This window comes from Mastacembelus armatus, chromosome 7 (genome assembly GCF_900324485.2).
Source record: "Mastacembelus armatus chromosome 7, fMasArm1.2, whole genome shotgun sequence".
Classification (NCBI taxonomy): domain Eukaryota; kingdom Metazoa; phylum Chordata; class Actinopteri; order Synbranchiformes; family Mastacembelidae; genus Mastacembelus; species Mastacembelus armatus.
In genome coordinates this window covers 9,951,415-9,974,398 of record NC_046639.1, presented here as the reverse complement: position 1 = coordinate 9,974,398, position 22,984 = coordinate 9,951,415, and the positions used below count along the sequence as shown (strand labels likewise).

The following is a 22,984-nucleotide window of genomic DNA, read 5'->3' as shown; positions in this document are numbered from 1 at the left end:
TGGTATAATAACTAGTCTGATATATTGTAAGACAGTTTGCCCATTTCTAAATATATTTAATAACAACAGTAATAAACAAACCTAACACAACTGTCACTTAGCCTAACTGATTAAATGTCTTAGTTCAGCAGTAAGTTGAAAGCCAAGTGTATTGTCACATTATATTGTCTTGTTTATTGGAAACCTTACTATGCGATCGACAAAACTGAATACGCAGTTAACTGGACAACACTGGTCAATTTAAGCATTTTACACGGATTTTCTACTGTTACGCTCAAGAGTTTCAGTTCCGCTAGGTGGCGGTGTAGATAATATTAGTGTTGAGTTCTGCTGTCTTTGTGTAGTCGAGGAAGACAAGATGGCAGCCACGGTGAAGGGACCTGTAGTAAGTACAAATTAAGATAAAACATTTATTTTGTATTGGTAGTACTGTGGTGCTTTTCAGTTTGGGAATGCAAGTAAAGACGCGTTTTATAACAGAGAGGGAAAAAATAGCCACACTCACTGGTGCTGACGATGTTTTAAAAACCTTACACCCTCGTGTAGCTGCCGCCTAACACAGTAACGTTAACTGCTAATGCTACTCATCTCTGTACTGTGGTTCCTAGGAACTGCCCCGGGTGTATAATAATACAATATAATATAAACTAGCCAACTAGCTGACAACGTTGACAGGACAGCGCACAAGCTGCCGGTTTGTTTGCATGTTAAGGTTAGCTAATTTCAACATTCATTTGTAGTGAACTAAGCTAACTCACAGGCTGGCTTTGTTCGTGTTAAATGGCTAACCTGAGTATCAACCACAGTAATGTCCAATAATACACCACAGGTAGAAGTAATGTCCAATAATTTGCCACCCGTATAAGTAATGTCTGAAAATACGCCACAAGTAGAAGTAGTGTGCAATAAAACACCATAGGTAGAAGTAATGTGCAATAATGCACCACAGGTAGCTTAGAAGTAATATCCAATAATATAACACAGGTAGGGTGACACATGGCGAGGTCAGCATCATGCTCTGGGGATGAACAGTAATGCACAGCAATCCCAACAAAGAGGAGAAAAATAGATTGGGATTGCACAGCAATCAATGATAATCCAATGAATTTAGAATTTAACACAACAAAGGAAATGTTGCCTATATAAAGGGTACTTTTATACTTTAAGTAGATTTTTCCTACTGTACTGTATTTTTTTTTTTATATCAGTACATTTTTGAATGTGTGAGTTTTTACTTGTAATTGAGTATTGTTGTAGTGTTTGCATTTAATAAAATCTAATCTGAGTTCTTTTGCCACCACTCATGATTTCCTCTTGTTGGCAGGCAGTTGAAGATGTGAATGTCACTTTTGAAGATCAGCAGAAGATCAATAAATTCGCTAGGAACACAAGTCGGATGACAGAGCTTAAAAGTGAAATAGAGACAAAGAAAGTAAGTATTGTGAGATGTGACTACAGGGTTCAGCTAAGTTTCCAAAAGTCCAATTTTGATTGTCATAATGGGGTTTGGAAATCACAGCATTTTGTTTTTAGACCTGACACTCCTCTTACACTTCTGTGCCTGTTTAATAATAGACTAAGCTAAAATAATGTTTATACATTAAGTTGTAAGTTTATTATGCCAGACTAACAATAACTTATCTAATACAAAAGTATGCTATCAAAATGAGATCAGCAGTCAAACTATCCAAAAATACAAACCAGCTCTTTTAATTAATACATCGACCATAGATTATTACATTAATGCTCCTTTGGTTGCAAGTTGTAGTTTTCTTGATTTTAAATTCTGGTTTTCATTTACAGAATTATTTGCTTTGCTTTTGGTCTTAGCTTTACATGTTACTTTTCGATTCAAGCTGATCTTGTTTTGATGCATACAGAAGTCCTATTTTCATAAATATTTTAATTCCCAGTGTTGGTTGAAACTGTTTTAGGGGAGCATAGGAGACTGTTTGTTATACTGCTGAGTTGTACTGCATTACACCGACAGGTGTTTTCAGTATTTAGTATATGCTCACTGCTCTGGGAATCTGAAATGGTTTGCTTGTGTCTCCACACAGAAATCACTGCAGAACTTACAGGATGCCAGTGATGACCTGATGATGTTAGATGATGACGACTCTCTGTTGATCCCTTATCAAATTGGTGACGTCTTCATCAGTCACACCCAGGAGGAAACACAAGAAATGCTGGAGGCTGCAAAGGTTAGTTTCCTAATGCCTTTCCATACTCTTCAGACTTGCAGTCACCACTAAAAGACCCTCATAAAGTCAAAGGACAGTGGAGCCAGAATCAGACACACTTTATAAATCATTTCATAAACACTTAGACTCTAGAAAATGACTGTCAAGATGACCTGATTACAAAAATGATGGTAAGTACAGGCTTATTAAGAATAACATAACATTTGCTCACTGTCATTGTCCTCATCCCTGCACCACAAACGTGCGGTCTACATGTGTGTTGCTGACATTTTCCTGATTCTAATAATTAGCAATCAGCATCCACACTATTGTTATCCTGTGTGTTTATTATTTTCTTTTATTCCGTATGTTTTTCGGTCGCTAACTCCTTCCACATACTTTGTGTTAGAAAGACTGTTCAAATGTCAAAATGTTCAGGTTTTTAAGGACATTCCTGCTTCTATTCAGCTTTTTGAAATCTTTCATATTTTTTAAGATATTTAGCTTTTTTCAAATGTTTTTGTCCTATTGAAATGAATGGAGAGAAAGTTCAAATCCTCTTCAACTTTGTCCTCTTTCAGCTTCAACTGTGTCACCATACTTTCAGCTAGAAACACCATTAAACCTTAAAACAGGTCTAAAGGCATTTGTCTTGTATTCAGCTTTTTGATATCTTACAGTTTTTGATTAATCACAGTTTATGTTTTATGGTGTTTTTAGGCCTTTTCTGAATTTTACATTGGTGTGTATGGGAGCGGAATGTTCATAGCTAGAGTGGTGACATCATCAGCTAGAGTGGGAGAAGCTGTTAAATTTATTGAAAATTTTTCTCTCTAACTCGCTGTCACGGCTGCAGTTTTGCCTCTTCATACACCATGTTCTCAAAAGTAGTAGAGATTTTTGTCTTCTTTCAGGTAATCCTATTCTCTATTTGGTAGGACTTACAGTTTTTCCACCAGGTGGCCAAACCCACAGAGAGTGACTGTGCTCTCATTTGCTCCCAAACGAGGTCCAGGAGTTCTGGTGAAAAACACAAATGAAGGCTGTTTCTAACTCACCACCAATCCGTCATTTTTTGGAATATCTTCACAAAAAATGGATCGGTCTCTTCGTTGAAGCCTCCTGGTACTGTTAGTGAAACAATTATTTTGATAGGTTTTATAGTTTTTCTGTAATCCTCCATTTTGTGAGGTGAAGTTTTCTCAGCTTCTGTATTATGCAAGCTTAAAAGTGCACTGTCACTGTCACTCCCCCTCCCACTCTGGGCTTAGGTCACCATAGCAACAGCTCAATCAGCAATAGCAGGATCACAGCTGCCTGTGGTTGGTAATTAGACTGACTGGCTGCCTAATGTCCACTGCTGTTACACATGGGGACCATTCTCAGTGCGGGCCATGTTGTCTTCTCCAAGTAGGATGTGACAATACTTTCACAATAAAAGACTGCAGTTATTTACAGGAAGTGACTGCACCTTTCTGAAGTATAGTGAGTATTCAAAATTAAACTTCAGCTTTTAATTGAAGGTCACGTGAGTGACTTTCAAAATAAAATATTTATTTAAAATAAAGCTAAAATATTGTAGAAGTCCATGGCTGGCCTTCTACAATAAAAGTCTACAGTTATTTAGTTACTGCAGTGTTCCAGAGAATAACAAATATTCAAAATTAAAGTTTAGATCTTAACTCAAGGTCTCCTGCAACATGCTGCCTTTTCAAAATAAAAGCCTGTTTATTTCATGGTTTCAAAATAGAAGCTAAGAAATGCTAATAGTTGCTTTTTTTCCAGCACATTTTTCTCTTTCAGCCTTTTTATCACTGCACATTTTTTTATTCTTTATTCATACTGCTTTACTGCTTCCCTTCTTTCAGTCTTTCCTTCCTGCTTCTCTTCTTTCTCTAAGAAAATTTTCCTTCAAATATTCCTGATTTGGCCACACAGCATTTACCTTCTGTATTTTTCAGCAGTATTTATCGTTTTTTAAACTATACATCTTTGTCTATAGTCTTTCTACAATTTCACTTTTTTGCTTTCATTCTTCCCTTTTTCTTTCTTAAACTCATATATTTAATTCCTTTAGTTCTTACTTCCTTCATGACCCTGTCTTTTTTTTTTATATTAGTTTAACACTTCTGTCTTTGAAACGGAAAGCCAATTTATTTCTACTTCATCATCTTTTCACCATTTTCAGCATTGTTGAAAGGTTTTTTAGCTAATCAAGTTAAGCTTCCAACTCCAGTTTTACATTTCAGCTTCTAGGATTCATCAGCATTGTTTTTCAAACTTCAGCTTATTCAGCAATGCATTTCGGCCATTTTCAGCGTTGTTGGGCAGCTTCATTCAGCTTTCAGCATTCACACGCATCTTCCGCAGGAAATGCAATTTTCTAGTTTTTTATGTAATTATTTTGAAGTGGCATTACACTGTGATCAATTTAAAGCAAAAAGGCTTCCCCAAAAGGCTTTGTGGACAGTATGTGGACAGTCAGAAGCATTTTATTTAAATTAGTAAAGTAAGTTATACAGAATAAAAATATTAAAGTTCCTTTCATAACCAAGTTGTATTGGAAAAACAGCCACATTACTTGTTTTGTGTTAAGCTATATTGAAATATATATATATAATGACTTTATTAGAGATCAGTGATTACCTTCTATTTTTTAAAAAAATAACCTGTCTTGTCTCACTGTGAGGCCTGAATTGCTTACTAATTATTATTCCTGCCGTTATCTTATAACAGAATCTTTTTAAAAAGAAAAAATTTGTCGCACGTTGTTTTTAAAGATGCGGAACTGGATTATGCTGTGTGTCGGTTTGTTCAGACAAGTCACAGTCATCTGAAGGATGTTGTTGTTGAAACAAAAGGTTCTGAGGAAAATGGATTTCACATGCCTGATGTCTGGTTACACATTTATATTGAAATTGATGGAGAGAGCTGTCACAGTGGAGCAAAAGAAATGTTGATGTGTAGGTGTACTGAAAATTTAAAAAAAAAATTTAAAAAAATTAAGGTGTGTACAGTGATCTCAATCTATCCAAGGTCATTCACTGAGTGGGTTTGATGAGTGTGACTATAACATAGTTCATAATTACTGTTAGAGCCTAACCCGATACTGCTTAACGCCCATTCATTTAGACTTACTCCTACTACTACTAAGTACTACTAAGGTTATTTATTTGTGATGCAGTTTGAAAACAAGTATTAGAATTATTTTCCTCCTGAAGGTTGATATTTTGTAGACAACTCATTGTCAAAATGAGACATTTCATTTTTTAAGCTGTTTAATCAAATGCATTCTTTTCCAAAATGTGTTTATAGCAGCAAATTGCTTAGGCTAAATACATCAGAAATCAGAAAACACATATATTTCATTTTTTTAGGTGTTATTACAGATTTCACTTCTTTTGTACACAAATGTACATAGGTACTGATATTAGAAATACAATTTATTTTAGGTATTTGCATTGCCATCACTGTGCAAAACACAGCTTTCCCATACTTATTTCTGCATACCAATGATTCACAACACTGAATTACTACCTTTTAAATTATCTTTTCAATTTTCCTTAACAGAATGAAGTCAAAAACTAAGAAAAACAATAACTACAGATTTAGAAATGTGCAATTTTGACTCATCTTGTTACCACTTTGTTACCATATACACTGTTAGCACTGTAAATCTGCTCATAAACATGTTTTAAGGAAAACTTGAACATTCACTGTGTGTGCCATTCTTGTCAGACTGCAGTTTTTACAAAGGGGCTATTGAGATTGTTTTTGGTGCATCTTTGGGAGAAGAGCTGCACACTAAGTGAGAGAGGTCAGGCAGAAACCAAGTGGGATTTCAGATTAGACCTCATCCTCCACTCTGTCATTTCAGGATGTCCCTGTTTGTCCTTGTGTTTGGTGCTTCTTCATCACACAGTAAAGCACACTGCACAGCCATGTACTGATGATTGTGGAGTAGTCTGCTCCACACATTGAATGACAAATGTGTTGAAAACAGCTCACTCATATCTGCAGATTATAACATAGCATACATATGTAGTTTAAAGTTCCTCTTTTTCTCATCAGACTTTCTCCCCTGGCCTTCAGAATGTGTTTTTGATGATACAACTAGTGAAAGTCTTTAATTATACGTGGTTTTATTGAAATGTCTTAAACCCACCGTTGTTCACTCTTGCCATGGGGAAACTGCAGTGATTGTCATGTAATGAGTTTCCATGTTGTGTAAGCAGGAATCACTGGAGCAGGAGGTCAAGGGCCTCGAGGAACAAGTGTCAGCAATACAGCAAGTGTTGGGTGATCTGAAGGTCCAGCTTTATGCCAAGTTTGGTAACAACATTAACCTGGAGGCAGATGAAAACTGAGCAGTGAAATGGACATTGACAGCAGCCCAAACATGGACGTTTTTACTCGGCTCTAGTATCACATCCACAGGACTTGGCCAAACAAAGCATCAACATGAACAGTTTAGGATTGTAGCTTCTGGCTTTTGTTTACACACATGATGTGTGTGTGCGTGTATGTTCAGTTTCACAAGAACAACAAAGGTAAAAGTTTGGAGATTAAATAAATGCACATTATTTCTAATATATTTTAATTTGCCCCTGAAAAAAGAGGAACATCATGCTGCATGTTTGACTACTTTAAATGTCAGATCAGAGTAACAGGTTTTCTTTTTGACAAAACTGTATACTCTGCTTGGTTCCTTCAAAATAAAATCTGTCATACATTCAAGCTCCTCGATTTCAAATTAAGTCAGTGCTGATTAAATTAGTACCTTTCTTCATTGAGATGTCTTTTTATTCAAATAAAGAGCCACATACTACTGTAAGTCAGAAATGTAGTCAGAAAAAAGTAAACATGCATTCAGACTAATTACACATGATTGCACAAATGAAGTGGAAACCATGCCCCAAGTTTTTAGAATTTAGAGGTTGAACTGATGTTGTTACCATTTCAAAAGGGAAAGGTCAAACTACTGACCTGGGACATTTTCTGTAGTTTTTTTTGTGCACATGTGGGTGATTGAGAGTATCTGTTTATTACTATGCTGATTTTACCAGTGATAGAGGAAGCATTTAGATCCGATTAGTAGAAGTTTAAATACCACAATGGTAAAGAAAGTGAATGTCTCCATGTAGAATCCAACTTACTATTCCTAAATGTTGCTTCTGCAAGACAATGCCTCTTAGCTGGCATATTGTTATATAAAGTATTACATCAGTATGGTTGCAAGAAAAAATGATGGCACTGTTTGCAATTTCCTGTTTTTCTGTATAAATTGGTCATGGATTGTTATCTGATCTTCATCAAAGTCACAAATAACAAACAAATTTTAGACTGATAAAACACAAACATTCATTATCTTTTATGTCTTTATTCTTTATTTATTAAAAATACAAAGTGGTGATGGAAAAAATAATGGCAACAGTGTTTTAGTAACTGGTTGAACCACCTTTGGCAGCAGTAACATCTTAATGTAATTTTTTGTGGAAGAGCTACTTAAGTTACTTTACATACCATCAGATAGTTTAGTCCAGAAATAAATAAGATAACTAAGAGGAGATGGGAGATAATAGCATTGAAAATAAAACAAAATAGTGATTTTCTTTGACACAGTGGGTAGTTGACAGTAATAGAACCCCATCTACACACTGCCCGTTAGTAGAGGGTCACAACCATTGGCATAATCTTTAAGATACATTGTACTTAAAGATTTTATCATACATGTCTTACTGCATGTACAATAGTATTCTGAATAGTAACTAAAACTGTATAATAAAAAGCAGTAGTGTAGTAAAAAGACAATATTTCGCTATGGAATTCAGTTGAGTAGAAGTATGAAGATGCAAAATAAATTTAAAAAAATTAATTGCACTACCGTATTTGAGTATTTAATTATGTTACTTTGGTATGTAACAGTCTCATGATATTCATTATTGTCAATTGGTTATTGGTAATTGTTTATTGTCCATTGTTGTCATTGGGTTTAAAAAGCTCAGAACAGACATGCCAAGGTTACCTAAGTGTTTTTTGCCCTGAAACTTTTTACTTTACTTTTACTAAACCAGTCAACAGTCGTTTTCCTCAAGGTTTTTTCAAGTTGTTATTGTGACTCATTATTCTGATAGTTGATAAAATATAAGGCCTCACATGACTTAGGTTAACTAATAATTTAATAGATCAAAATAATGAAATGTTATGCCATAATGAACACATTTTTAAATCATAATGAAAATAATTTCATAATCAAATTTGTACTTTCAAAATCTTGCAGCAGGAAGATGCTGCACATGTTTTATCAAACTATGGTAGCAAGTTGCTGTTTTATGCTACAGTCTGCTGGGCAGACAGCATAAAGCAGAAGAATGCAAGGCAGCTGGACAAACTGGTGCAAAAAGCTAGTTCAGTGACAGGAATGAGGCTAGACTCACTGGAAGCTGTGGTGCAGAGATGCTCACAGAAAAAGGTAGAGGCCATCCTGGAATACACTGACCATCCCCTTCATAACATTCTGATGGAGCAGAGAAGCAACTGCAGTGGACGACTCACCTCACTGTACTACAGGACTACATGATACAAGAGACTGAGTGATACGGGACATCCTTCATCCCCACTGCCATCAGGCTAGCCTTAGCCAATGGCAGATGACTAACTAGCATGAACTGGATTGTTACTGAATACTTGTAATACTTAGTACTGATTACTATCACTACAAGTCTTCCTTTGGGGATGAATAAAATTTATCTCATCATCTCATCATGAGCTGAAGTGTAATGATGTGTTTCATGTTATAAAATTGTGTACATCTATTCAAACAATTAGGTGTTTCATAATGTCCTATTTGTTTATTTAACATTTTGGAGCTCCATAGGTAAATAGTTTCTTGTGTACACATGAAATGTGAAATTATTGAGCATTTTACAAAGAAATGTCCCACTAAAGAATAATGAATTCAGGTAAAACCTCAATAGCTTTTGTTCTCTGAATATCTTCCCCACACACTCCCTCCCTCATATTTCCAGATAATTCTCTGTGTATGCTGGATGGTTGGTGTCTCCCACAAATATCAACAATGCACAATCCTCATTAAATTGTGCCCTCAACTGTGGCCTGTATGCACTAATAAAATCTCTGAAAAAAGAAATGGAAAGCTTGAAGTTATAGCAGACACCTCTGGAGGATCAAGATCTCAATTAACAAGTTTCTCCTCCCGGTAGGATTCCTGCTGAACATTCATAGCTATGATTAAGAGGAACTCCACCCACACAGGCTTGTCTTTATGCACAGCTTGTTAAACCCTGGCACAAAGGAACACACATGGAAACGACTGAACTTATTTCCCAGATGGCCTTGTTTACTCTCTGTCCCTAATCGTCTCTGTCTGTCTCTTTCTGTTCATTTCTGTCTGTCCTCTCACTCCCCTACTTCCCCTCTAGTGTCATGAATGTTCGTGTTTATCAACTCTGCAATTGAAGTGAGTGTTTGGAGCAGTATGACAGCTTTTAAATTGGTGTGATTTTCACAGACGCAGCCAGTATCACTTAATTGTCATATAAGCTTGCATGTAGTGTGCCAGAATAGGATGATCCAGTGATCATCAGCAGTAGAAATTTTAAACATTAGGGCTATATTATGACCAAAATGTATCCACTAAACACTATAGATACTAAAACTGTATCTGCCCATTACTGTCCATATTGGAATGTTAGACAATATTAACTAGAAGGAAAACAATTTGATTTTCTGTCAAAAAATGAAGTACCGTATATATACTGTGGTATTCAGCTCAGCTCAGTTTACTGCAGTAACAGCAGAGTTAGACCAGAAGGTGTCTCTGTCTCTCCAGTAATTTTACATTAAGTCCAGCTTTTTTAATTTATTGAACATGGCTGCACATTTTAAATAAATGGACAATTACGTCAAACATCGTCCTACGTCACAGATTCTCAAGAAAAATTATCATTGAGATTTATAGAGATTTACAGAAATGTGTTGAATAACAATGCAAAGAAATGTGCGATACTACACACCAGATCACATCACCCATTACTCTCTGATTTGATAGCGCTCAGTGGTGGCTGTTCCAGTGGTTGGTGCTTTCATCAAAGAGCTTGTGCATATTTTGTGCACTGGTGCTACAGTGAAAAATTCTGTTTGCTAGGTGTAAGTAAGTAAGTTAGTGTAAATGTCAGAGAGTCAACCCAGACAATTTAAAAAAAGTGTATCAGCTACAGCCATTCTTCATCACTTACCGTTGTTCTGTCTCATCCAGCCTTTGTTAATTCAAAGAGGAACAAACACAAAAGCAAATACTACAGTACATGCAATTCTTACAGCAACATATTATACTATAAATACTATATATCTTCAAAATAAAGAAAACCTTGTCGAAAGCACTTTGCCATGAACATAAAGGCAAAGTATTTTCCACCCACTCTTTAGTCTGTTGCAAAGCTTTTCCAATGTGAAGATTTGCAGCTTTTTTCATTGGAATCAGGGTATTTTGGGGTTTTGGGCTGTTAGCAAGACAAAGCAAACAATTTGAAGATGACAAGACAGAGACTTTATTCATCCCCATTGGAGAAATTCAGAATCAGATGTCACTTTAGGCATTAGGAATGGACATTTTTCAGTATTTTTTTAATGTGTTAATTTATTTAACATCATAGACTAAGGAAGTTGGTCAACCATAACATTTATCAGATTGAATGCCAGTGAGAATGGCTCTCAGTTTCAACCCTAGTCTTAAAGCACTGGGCCACCTGGATGACCCAGCCAACTAGGTTTGAAAACCCTACAGAGTTTGTGAGTGATTGGACAGGATATGAGGGTCCTTAGCCTTGACAGCTGTAGTGCAGCACATTATGAGAGAATGACAAGTAAGCTCTATCATGGGGATTAAGAAGAAAAGCCCAAAAAGCAGAAAGCAAGATTGAGTGCAGTGAAGAGATCATGTGTCAGGAGCTGTGAGAGGCCCAACACAGTGTCACACCTGTGCCAACAAATATCAGCGATCATTTAGGAACCAGGGAAAGGGCATGCAGTTCAAATTGCAGATGCACCAAAGGCCTGATAAGTTTTGTGTGAGACTTTAAAGATGAATTAATTTCTTCATAATGAATTCATTTTCTTCACTTGCTTTGGACAGGGACTCAGAATTGCTTTATGTTTGGAGGCTGAGCACTGTGCTGGGATATCTTCTGTCAGTCATTTGATTACTGTCTGTCAAGTTGATCAGCCAAGACAATAAAGGCACAATTCCACTGCGGCAGTGTGTGAATCATCTGAATGATGAAAACAAGTCTTTGATCCCTCTGTGAGCATGTGAGAGCATCTGTGTGTGTGCGTGTGTGTGTGTGTGCGTGCATGTGTGTTTGTGTGTGTGTGGCATCAGTGCAGCAACTGGGACTTATAAGTGCTTTAAACACAAATTGGCATCCCAGAGCCAACATCCAGTTGTTTATTTAAAGATTTGTTTATATTTAATTTATGAATTACTGAATTGGAAATTAAAACTTTCACTTGTGTATCATCAAGTCTCTGTCTAGAATGACTAAAATGTGTGGGAGTCTTTGCTTGTAGATTTCCATCAGTTATCATATTTAATCAGACGTCCCTGATATCAGGAAATATTACTTCAAAAATGCATTCCTATATCCACCAGTGAAGCTGACATTTTTAGTTTTTACTGAAATGTCTCAACAGAAATTTGCCATCACATTTGGTTCAGATATTGCTGGTCCTTAGAGTATGATTTGGGGACTTTTCATAGTGCACCAATTATTTCAGCACCTGCTTTTGTTTGGTACAAAATTTTAATTTTGGCGAGCTCTTCACTTTTATCTCTAACATCATCATTTGATTAAACTTTTGTCCAGTATTCATGGAACTGGATTTAGGATTTATGCAAGGAGCTGATGGGAGCTGTGCCATAAAGGTGCATGGTGTAGGTTTGGGATTTAAGGTTAAGACCCAGATTTTGATCAGGCTATATAATTTCAATTATTTAAAGTAGAATTACATCTAGACATTGTTATTTTGCTTCATAGTACTGTTGATCTAGACTGCCACGCCATCATTCATACAGAGCAGTGACCACTGTGAAGGTTTGCCCACCACTGACAATGTGTGTTTAGTGTTAATTAGCTAGCAAATAGTAGCATGCTAACTAAACTAATTAATAAATTAAGATTGCGAGGAGGGTAGCCTTTAAACCCACTGAAGTTCTGCATGCTATCACCATTATGTTAGGATGCTGACATTAGCATGTAGCTACTGGAGCCTCACAACACCACTAGGATGGCTGTAAACTCAGTGTTATTGCTAATAAGGTGTTAAGAGTAATATTTTAATTACCCCATTAAGAGATTGTTATTTTTAATCACACACACACACACACACACACACATACAAGGTCCACTACATATGCTGAGTTGATGATCGCTCAGCATCTTCAGACAATCCAAAGTTCTGTGTAGCTATTGCACAATGTTACCTTAATGGCATTGACTGAAGAAGGATAAATGCCCCACATTCACCGGCAGCAGGATTTCCCCCAAGTAGAAATTTAAACCAATGATCCTTCATCATATTCGCATTGCACTGAGTCAGCTCTACTGTTGCCCAATTAGCTTAAATTTATGGTGCAACAGCAGCAGATAACAGCAGAGAGGATTTCATATAGTCGTCCTTTAGGGTGAAATTTTTCTGTGATTGTGTGATTTTTCTAATCATTCTGGTGTCCATGTTTTCCCTTGTTAGTTGAAACATATGCATAGCTTGATTACAGGGGAGAATAGAAGAGGGAAAACAAGGGTGAATTATAACTTGTCTGTTTTCCATTAGTTAAATATAAATGGTCATTATGTAATCCAATTTTAAACACAAACAAAAAATCAGGATCTGCATTGTGGCAGAACAGTAATAGCCTCATCATATCATAAGAGTTCTAAATCCTCATGGATGCGGTTTGTGAAGTTTCTGGCATTGGGTTGTGTCTGTGCGTGTTGTACACCTTGTTACTGTATCTTTTCTATTACCACCTTGGTAGATGCTGCGTTTTCACTTCATTTTTGGTTTCAACTCTTACTTGGCTCCAACTGGCAAAAGTGGTTTTGATGTGCGCCAGTAAGCTAATATTATCTTGCTAATAAACCCTCTATTAAATAATTTCAAATAGGCCACTCAACCAGCTCAGAGGAGAATACCATCAAAAGGGAATGCATAATATTGCTGCTCAGTTATGTCTAGTCTGATCATAGGTATTTTAATTGGATAGAGCTCAGACAACAAAAAAATCTGGATTTTGTCTTCTAACTGCACACATGCCTTGCATGTCAGCCACTTGTGGCTAAAGTGGTGTAATATTGGGAAGGGAATCCATACCAGTATTAACAACAGAAAATGTCTGGGTATTACTATAAAAAGCCTGTTTGTTCTAAAGCCCCTGAAAACTTGGTTTCAGATGTGAAGTTTTCTTCTAAAACTTAAAATAATCATGACTAACTAAACAAGATAAATCATCCATAAATACGATACAACTAAAAGTCTAACACTAACACACAGTCTAAAAAAATGTTATTCATTTGCTTAACATTGGTTGGTGGATGGAAGTTAGATGACAGGTCAAACAGGCAAATATCCCTGCTAAAACAGACGCAGTATTAGAGTTTACTGTATGATTTTTTTTTATTCCTGTGCCCTATAAAGACAGTGCAGTACCTTGAAGTTGAGAAAAATGGGTTTCAGGTTTTCAGCCTTGACAGCAAATTGTAAAAGATACAGAAACTACCAATCTACCAACAGACTTTCTTGTCCAACAAGTTTAAGAGCATTAAGTTTATTTATTTAGTTATTATTATTTACAGTACATCGCTTATAGGAATTAAGTGTTTTTAGTGTTTCTCTCTGCCCAGCTACTATTCACATCTATCATTCAGGTATGCCATTTTGATTTTTATTTATTACTTTATTTTTTATTTTATTTTTTTTTTCTCCAAACCACATGAAATTCTCTACAGTAGAGAGAAATTGTGGCTATTTGAGATCAGTTATAGCTACCTTTGTCAGGAAAAAGACTGTTATCCATAGCTTGCCCCACACTTCCGTTTTACAGGATGGCAATCATGAACCATCTACCTGCTGCAATGATTGTAAATGCAGAGCTACTTTTGAATGTCACTGTGGAGATACCTCTGCAGAGATGCAAAAAAAACGCATAAAATAGGCTACAGAGGCTAACTCTGTGGCACTATTGCCAATAACCTGGCAGGTGAGCTCATTTATAAATGTAAAATAAATGTTATATTAATCCTAGCTGGACTTAACCTCTAAGGGATTTTGGAAAGAAGAAATATGAATAGCAGTAATGATGGTGTTGATTTCATTGAGGGAATGAAGTTAAGATTAATGAAGCAACTAGTCATGAAGCGTATAGCTTTTGGGAAATTATTGTGTTAACAAAATGTGGAACAGCTCATATCACAGTAAAAGTACATTTTTACAATGCCCCCCTGTTTTATGGCTTTCTAGTTAATAGTCTACCTGAATCTATGCTGCTGTGTAGTATAAAGAGCAGTATGCAAAGACATACAGTCACTGAATCCATGAGGATATTATTTTCTATGGTAAGATTTGTAATGCAAGTCATTTATCAACATAAATGCAGCCACAGGTAAGACAATGATTAGAAACCTTATGTATAGGTGTATGTGCAGAATAATAAGGTGGAGTGCAGCATAACTGATTCAGCTGTTAACCCTACCAAAAGTTGTATGATTGTGCATTTTGTGAATACTGTAGGTGATAATGGTAATGGTTTTATTTGTAATGTATAACTGATTATATTTTTGATACGATCTCTCTACTATGTTCTACATGATTTGTATTTAGGTCTGTATTATGACTTATTGGAGTGGTATGATGATGCAGTGGTTAGCACTATGACCCCATAAGCAAGAAGGTTCTTGGTTTGAACCTGCTGGATGACTTTTTCTGTGTGGAGTTTGCATGTTCTCCCAATGTCTGCGTGTTTTTTTTCCAGGAATTCTAGCTTCCTCCCAGTCCAGGCACATGCAGGTTGGGTTGACTGGTCACTCTATAATGCCCATAGGTGTGAATGTAAGTGTGATGTTTGTCTTTCTCTGCAATAGACTGATGATCCACACTCTATAGGATAGGCAGTAGAGCTCATAGATAGATAATGGATAATTGGATGATATTTTACAGACCAATAACCTAAAAATTAAAATTAAGTAGGCAATAAGTAAGACTTTCATAAATATTTTTGACACTTACCATGACACCATATATCCAACAAAAAGAAAATATGATACCTCAACTGCAGTCTCTTTAATTAGTCCTATATAATTGGATTGGCTTTTATAGCAACTCAGGCTATTAAAACATTATTATAAGTCTACGTTTTTGAAGATATTCAATCAGGCAGATACATGTTTTGCACCATAACAGATGGACCTCTTGGGTTAAAGTACTTTCTTCAGTTCTATAGAGGATTAGAAATCCACCCTCTTTCACTGCAACAAATATCTTTGTCTTTCTTTTGTGTCATGTTTAAACCACACTGTATGATCTGTGAATGTCTTTCAGATACAATGTGGCTCATGTAAACATCTCTGTTTGGAAGACTGGATATTGCATGAAAAGACAGTGTAAACCAATTAATACTTTTGTGCCCTGTTTGGAGGAAATTATATTTATTGTAAATAGAAATTCAGTTTGTTCAGTGTAGAATCTGCGTTGGAGCAGATGGATATTCATACTCACTGCATTGTACATGGGTGTCAAGAGACAAATCTCAGTTAACCATCAGATCTATCACAGGATAGGTGTGACACCATGCTGAAAGATGCTGTGTCTGATGCATTTATCAACCGCATCTCATTGCTAGACTAGACTAGACTAATAACGGTTAATCTGATTAGATATCTGATTGGTTTTCAGTAAGACCATGTGTCTTTCTCATGGAATATGTGAGGTTATTGCAGAGCACTAGTGTAAACAGGATAGAGGTCACAAACACTGGATGTTCTTACTTCACAGACTGTACAAAATGATAACTGTTCTTAGTGCCTGGATTTCATTTTTGAAAATAAGATGTACTCCACATATTTGGAATCATATGGAATATGAAAAAATAGGAATTCACCAGCCTTAGCCTTTACGCGCTGTGTTTTCAAATTCTTTGAAGAAACCTACATTGGTTTTCTCCTCAGTTTCTGGGAAAGTATTTGAATGAGGGATTTGTGCACCACCCATATATTGTAAGTAATGCAAATAAAAGGTCTGATGACAAATTATAGTCTCCAATTTAAAGTACTGACATTTTTACTAAGTAGAAATGTAATATTTTATAGGTGAGTGAACACTTCATTTTGCCCTTTAATAGCTGTAACATCCATGAAAAGACTGAATGCTTGTTTGTACCTTTTGAACAAGGCTGTCAAAATGCACAACTGCCCTAAGACTCCATCCCTTTAGCAAAGGGAATATATGTATTTCCCAAAATGCCAAATTGTTACTTAGCCTTGACTTACAGACTAGGCCTGCATCAAAACCTTTTGTTTATATAGTTTCACTTGGTGTACTAAATAAATTTGGTGGATTCACTTGTAAAATGAAAGGGTGGAAACATGGTGTTTTTAATAAATAAATTATATTAAGATTGATAGAGAGTCTGCTGACACACCTTTGTTTATAATGAGCATGTCTCTGGTGGAGCATTCATATCTACTACATATAGTATATGAATATGTCAGTGAGGTGTAGTGATGTGCGCACAGTCAAGATATGGGACAAATAGGAAGTCAGCAAAATACAGTGGCAGAAAGTAACAAAAAATATTTATTCAAGTACTGAGCTTAAGCACAATTTGAAGGGACACATGCTTACTTAAGCATTACTATTTCATGATACATTTCACATATCAAACTAGCTACAGAGTCAAAGTTTTTTATAGATCAAGATTTTGCATAAAAACATGATGAGGTTCCATCCATCCATCCATCCATTTTCTATACCCACTTTTCCTGGCTCAGGGTCACAGGGATCTGCTGGAGCCTATCCCAGCTCTCTCTCGGGTGGAAGGCAGGGGTACACCCTGGACAGGTCACCAGTCCATCACAGGGCCACATATAGACACACAAAGACAGACAACCTCACACACTCCTATGGGCAATGTTAGAGTCACCAATCAACCTAACATACATGTTTTTGGACTGTGGGAGGAAACCGCAGTACCCGGAGTAAGCCCACACAAGCACAGGGAGAACATGCAAACTCCACCAGGCCAGGATGCGAACCCACGACCTTCTTGCTGTGAGGCAACAGTGCTAACCACTGTTGCCTGTTGTAACCATGCTGCCCCACGATGAGGTTACAAATATTATTACACATTAAACAAATCAGGAGTATATGAAGTAGTTCAATTATCTGCTTATTGAGCAACTACAACATAAAATATTGCTTACACATTAACACATCAGTAAAGGAAGTTCTTATTGATTATATTTAACATTGCTGTGTAAAAGGATCTGACAATCTAAATACTATTATGAAAGCTAAAATTAGGAGCAGGCAATAGTAATGCTGGTGCAAAATATAGATTATACCTAGATAATCTAGATTATCCTGTACAACAGGTTATTGTAAAATCTAGGTATAAAATTGTCATGAGTTCCCTTTTGGACTTCCTGCCAGGACCCTTACTCTGAAGGGACTTCCTGTTTTTCCCTTGCACTGGTCCCTGGCAGCTTTACTTTCATTATGTTAATCTCTTTCACCTGTGTTTAATTATCTTTTGTATTCTCTTCTATAAATATGCTCCTGTTGCCTTTGTTGTTGTCGAAGCATTGATGATGGTGTTTTGTTGTGAGCGCTGTGTAGCTAATGATACTGTTTCATCCGGTTATACTTTGTGTTTATCCTGAGCCCGGAGATTTTCATGGGAAATAAAACCTTGTTGTCCTGCATATGGGTCCTGCCTCCCCTTCTTCTCTCCAGCTCCCCAAACACATAACAAAAATTCAATTAGCACAATAAATATACTTTAGGTACAGGTATATATATATATATATATATATATTTTTTTTTTGCAAGATAATAATATCTACAGTACATAACCTTAGTGATCCAAACCATCTGACAAAATGAGACAGCAATAACTTTTGCTGCTGCTGTCTCACTATTTATAATAAAACTCAGAGATGGAGGGACAGTGTTAACTTTGGCTAAGGTGGAGGTCACTTAGAGGACCTTTACTATACTGTGATGATAATGTTTGTGAATGAATTTGTTTACTTTTTAAAATATTGCCCTGCTACTGGAGTCTCAGCTAAACATTGATGAATATTCTTAAAAGTACAAAAATGATAGAGTAAATAGCTTTCCCCCTCATCCTTTCAATTTCAGAGTTCAATTTGCATTCTCAAACAGTGCTTTCACCTTGTCAAAAGACAAAATAGTCATGCTTTTATACATAGTGCTTTATGGGATTTGCATTTGTAATATGCTATATCAGATAAAATGATTTGATGCATAGAAACATTTGACACTTGAATTCTCCCCCCCATCTAATCCAATTTTGGAATACAATTTGGTAGTCTGTGAAAAAAAAAAATCCTCTCTGTCAAACAGGAGGCTGTTTAATTTTAAATGCACAGTACCAAGTAATGGAAAAATAAAAAAGTGAAAGGGCTAATAACAGACTCTACTTCTCTGTTAGCACGGCTGTTTAAAATTAAGACCCATGTTAAACAGGGCGTTCCATCAGATTGTCACGCATTAACATCAGAAATGCAGGAGAAATGAAAATGATGATATTTAACTTTATGGGGAGACACAACACATGAATACTAATGACATGAAACTGAGCAGTTGCAAATTTTACACACAGAATTTCTGTGAAGAATCTTAGAATCAGTAAAGAGCTGAGCTTAAAGCTACAGTCAAAAACTTGTCTTTAAATGAGGCTGGGCTGCACACAATGTGTAAAATATGTTAAATTCAAGTGAGTGCAATAATAACAGCTGGATTCCTGTTTGTCCAATTATAACTTCTGTGATGTGTAACTCCTTTACATATATGTAATTGGTAATTGATGATGCCTGTGTGCTGTGTTGGATTCTCATAAACTGTAAAAAAAAAAGTAAAATACAAAAAAAATAAGAAAAGAGGGGATTTTACAAAGACTTTAAATCTTTCATCTTTCTCCCTTTACCTTGGCCATGTTTTCACTTCAAGGGATTTCAAGTAATTCCTGTATTTAGAATCCTAGTGTTAGGAAGGACATAACATAATAGTTTAGTGGTAGTACCACATTCCTGTCTTCATTCTACCACATTGCAGTGGATGTGACTAAATCTAGTACATGTGGATCCTTCTTTACCTACCTTTTCTAATTTACTTTGTCCCCTGTTCTGCATTCTTTGTTTTTAACTGGGTTGCCTTAAAATGCTACCTGTCAAATTCTACCTTGTCTGAGACAAATCAGCTGTTTAATATCACCCACAGCCATGTAGAGACTTGTCTACTTTGGAGACACGTCCTCAAGTCAATAATTAACCTTAAACACTAACAACTTCTCCTAATGAAAAACAAGCCAATGGTTATTCACAATTTTCTATCACTGCAAAATCCCTCTGTAATCCCCTTACATCTCCTGGCATGTTTGTGGCTAGGTGGAGGTGGGCAGCTTTTTAAGTGTGATAGATGGAGTTTAGTTTCAGGCTGCTGCTGCTGCAGCTTCTTTCTCTGACCTGGCCATCCCCAGAGAGCCTGGGATGAGCCTGAGCCACAGTATAGTTCTGCTGAAAAGTCCTTTGTTGTATTTCAATCTGTATTCAAGAGAAAAGCAAAAGTACCACCCTTGCTCAATGCTTTTTTATTTGTTGGTTTTATGGAGTGTATTCATTTGTATTTGTTTTCTTTTAATAATTTTACAAAGAAGAGGCAGTGATTACATGTTTGTCTCATGTAAATGTGATATAAATACATGTTTGCTGTGTTGTTCCTGCACTGTAAGATGATACAAATACACCAGAGCAAAACATTTTTTTTGATAAGGTTGATTTTACTGTTGACAACTACTGACCATATGGAAAACACCAATTTGAAAAATGTGATCAATGACATGCATATATTAAAATGTATCAAGATCTAGATCTACAGCTACATCTACATCTCATGAAGTACAATATGTGATAAATAGAAAACATTATCTAGTTGATAATGTTTTCTATTTATCACATATTATATGCAACACAAACAGGCATTCATTAGTTACTTTAAGTACCCATAAGTCCTTCCCTGAAAACAAATTTCTCCATCTGTTATGAGTATGATTTAAGGTAAAGTTGTCAGCAAACATAACTTTGAATGAGACACTATGGGTGGTGTATACTGACTGTTCACCACCATTCCTTCAATCTATACATTTCTTGCTTCACAGATGGCTAAGACTAAGATTTAACCCAATTGTTTATGCAGTCAACAAGCTCATGGGATAATTGTGGATGGACAAACTTTTATTCTACTTCAGAATAAAATCCTCAACCCAACATATAAAAACATGAAATTTCTGTAAGCTTTAGAAAAAAATCTTCTTACTGTCCAGTACTGGCTGTCTCTTGTTTGCACCTTCTTTACATCTGACCCCATCATCACTGTCCCATTTATAGGAACAACTTTTTGCTGTTATTGAGAGAAATTTAAAATACTGTAGAATCTTAATGGAGTTTTTTATGTCAGCATCCTGTTGTTTTCACTGTGAAAATTACCTGGGCTTCTCACTTAGTCTACATACACTGGTGTAGTGCCTTTGCAGTTACAAGAAGGAGGCTTTAATTATCATAAAACAAGATTTGAAAGAAAACTGCCTGGTAGGTCTGTTGTGACTTTAGACATTGATTATGATTATGATAACTTACATAATCTAAGCATTATGAGTCAACAAAAGCGCAATGTGTTTCTCAGAGCAATTACTTTGTGATGTGTGATTAAAACACAACTGAGAAGTAACTTTCACGCATAAGGTGAGAATTCCCTATGCTCTGCTTTCTTTTTTTGTTGTTACTTTCTGAAGATGCTTAAAATTTGCTTGCCAACCATGTAGCTACTGTACAATTGTATTAGAATGTATTATATATAATAGACATAATACTGAAATCTGTTTTGCTGTCTCTGGGTTATGTCTGATCCCGGAGATGTAAATGTCAGTCAGGGATGTGACTGGGGTGGATGGTGGGTGTGCAAAGAGTGACATTAGACATGAGTTCTCCTCATCCTGAGTCCTGGATGTTGTTGTAGGTTTAGGCAGCAAACACACTTTCATTAAGGCTATGGGAAAGATAAAATATTAAATATAATTTCAAGTTACCTTTGACTTTCTTGAGTGAACAAAGACTACATTCTTTCCACAAAAGTAATGAAAAAGTTTGATATTTTGGGAAACAACTTTATTCGCTTTCTTGCTGAGTGCTAGATGAAAAGATCAATACCACCCTCATATCTGTGTGGTGAATATAAAGCCAACACCCAGCTAACTAAAAACTGGAAACAGAACCTGGCCAAGCCAAAACCAAAGTGTAAAAACAACTGTAGTAGACTGTAGTAGTTTTCAAGGTGTTGCATGCCAAACTTCTTCTTGTCGAGGACCAGTTGCCCGGTAACCAATGGAGACGCCAGGAAGTTAGTGCTCCCGGCCAAGAAACTCCCAACACAGTCTCAGTAAAAATGTCACTGAAATTCTTTATCTTAGGAAATATTGTTGTGACCACCATGGGACTGTCAGTGTTGTGTAGCAGAGTTTATGTTTTCCAGATATACTGTATGTATTACTGCATGATTACACTATCATGAACTACATAGCTGAAGATCACCAATGTGATTCAAAATCCATGTTTTACTTTGACAGGTGCACTTTCAGACATTACCACATCATAAACGCTGAAGTATTTCTTGTTTATTATATACAAGACCAAATGCATTGCTATAATAATAAAAAATGGCTAGAACTAAATGGAAATCTCTGGGGAGTATTTTAACTCTGTATATATGCACTTCTGAGGCACAGCAAGTCACAAGGTAAGTCAGATTTAATTCCGAGCTTCTGGAGAGGCAGTCAGCTGGAAATAAAAAAAACTCAATAATGTACGGGTTTAATCCTTTAATGTCATATAGCTCTATGACAAGCATCTCGAACAGGCTCTTTCCCTTACAATCTGTGTGCTAGTACATGTCCATGAATAAAAATGCAGTTCAGTGGGTTCTCATGGGCCCATCAGAAGTGGAGCATGTAGTTTGCAGACAGTGGTTAGTTTCCAGGGCAACTTTAACCTTTTTTTTTTTTTTTTTTTTTTGTGACTTTTTGTTTCAAGACAATGAGCAATCAACTCTGAAGGGCACTCAGCTAATTTCATCAAGTGAAATGAATGTTGCCTGTGATAATGAAGTATTATGCACTGAAGCAGTTCATACAATGACACATTTCAAATTTCACTTGATTAATGCAATGGCTTATATATGTTAATTTACAAATAATTTTTATAACTCTTAGTTTAGGTGCTTTTAGGAAGTTTTCATAGTGATCATGATCATGATCTGGATGCCAGGGTCTGCATTCACTGACATTACAGTAAGTACACAAAATGCATTGCTGGTTTTAGTCTCTGTATGACATTTGTGAAAAATAAAAAATCTCCCAAGTTTTCACAAGTTTTATCAGTTGTCAAACAGAGACGTTTGATGCTTACAATAAGATTTAAGCCAATATTGCACAC

The 22,984-nt window shown here is 36.1% G+C and overlaps 1 protein-coding gene across 1 annotated transcript; it reads left to right on the top strand.

Moving 5' to 3' along the window:
- Positions 1-313: 313 nt before the first annotated feature.
- pfdn4 (prefoldin subunit 4) lies at positions 314-7,552 on the top strand. The gene is made up of 4 exons (XM_026333479.1): positions 314-385; positions 1,325-1,432; positions 2,061-2,204; positions 6,419-7,552. Exons 1-4 carry the CDS (start codon positions 359-361, stop codon positions 6,548-6,550), a joined length of 411 nt encoding a protein of 136 aa, XP_026189264.1. The 5' UTR covers positions 314-358; the 3' UTR covers positions 6,551-7,552.
- The last annotated feature ends 15,432 nt before the right edge of the window (positions 7,553-22,984 follow it).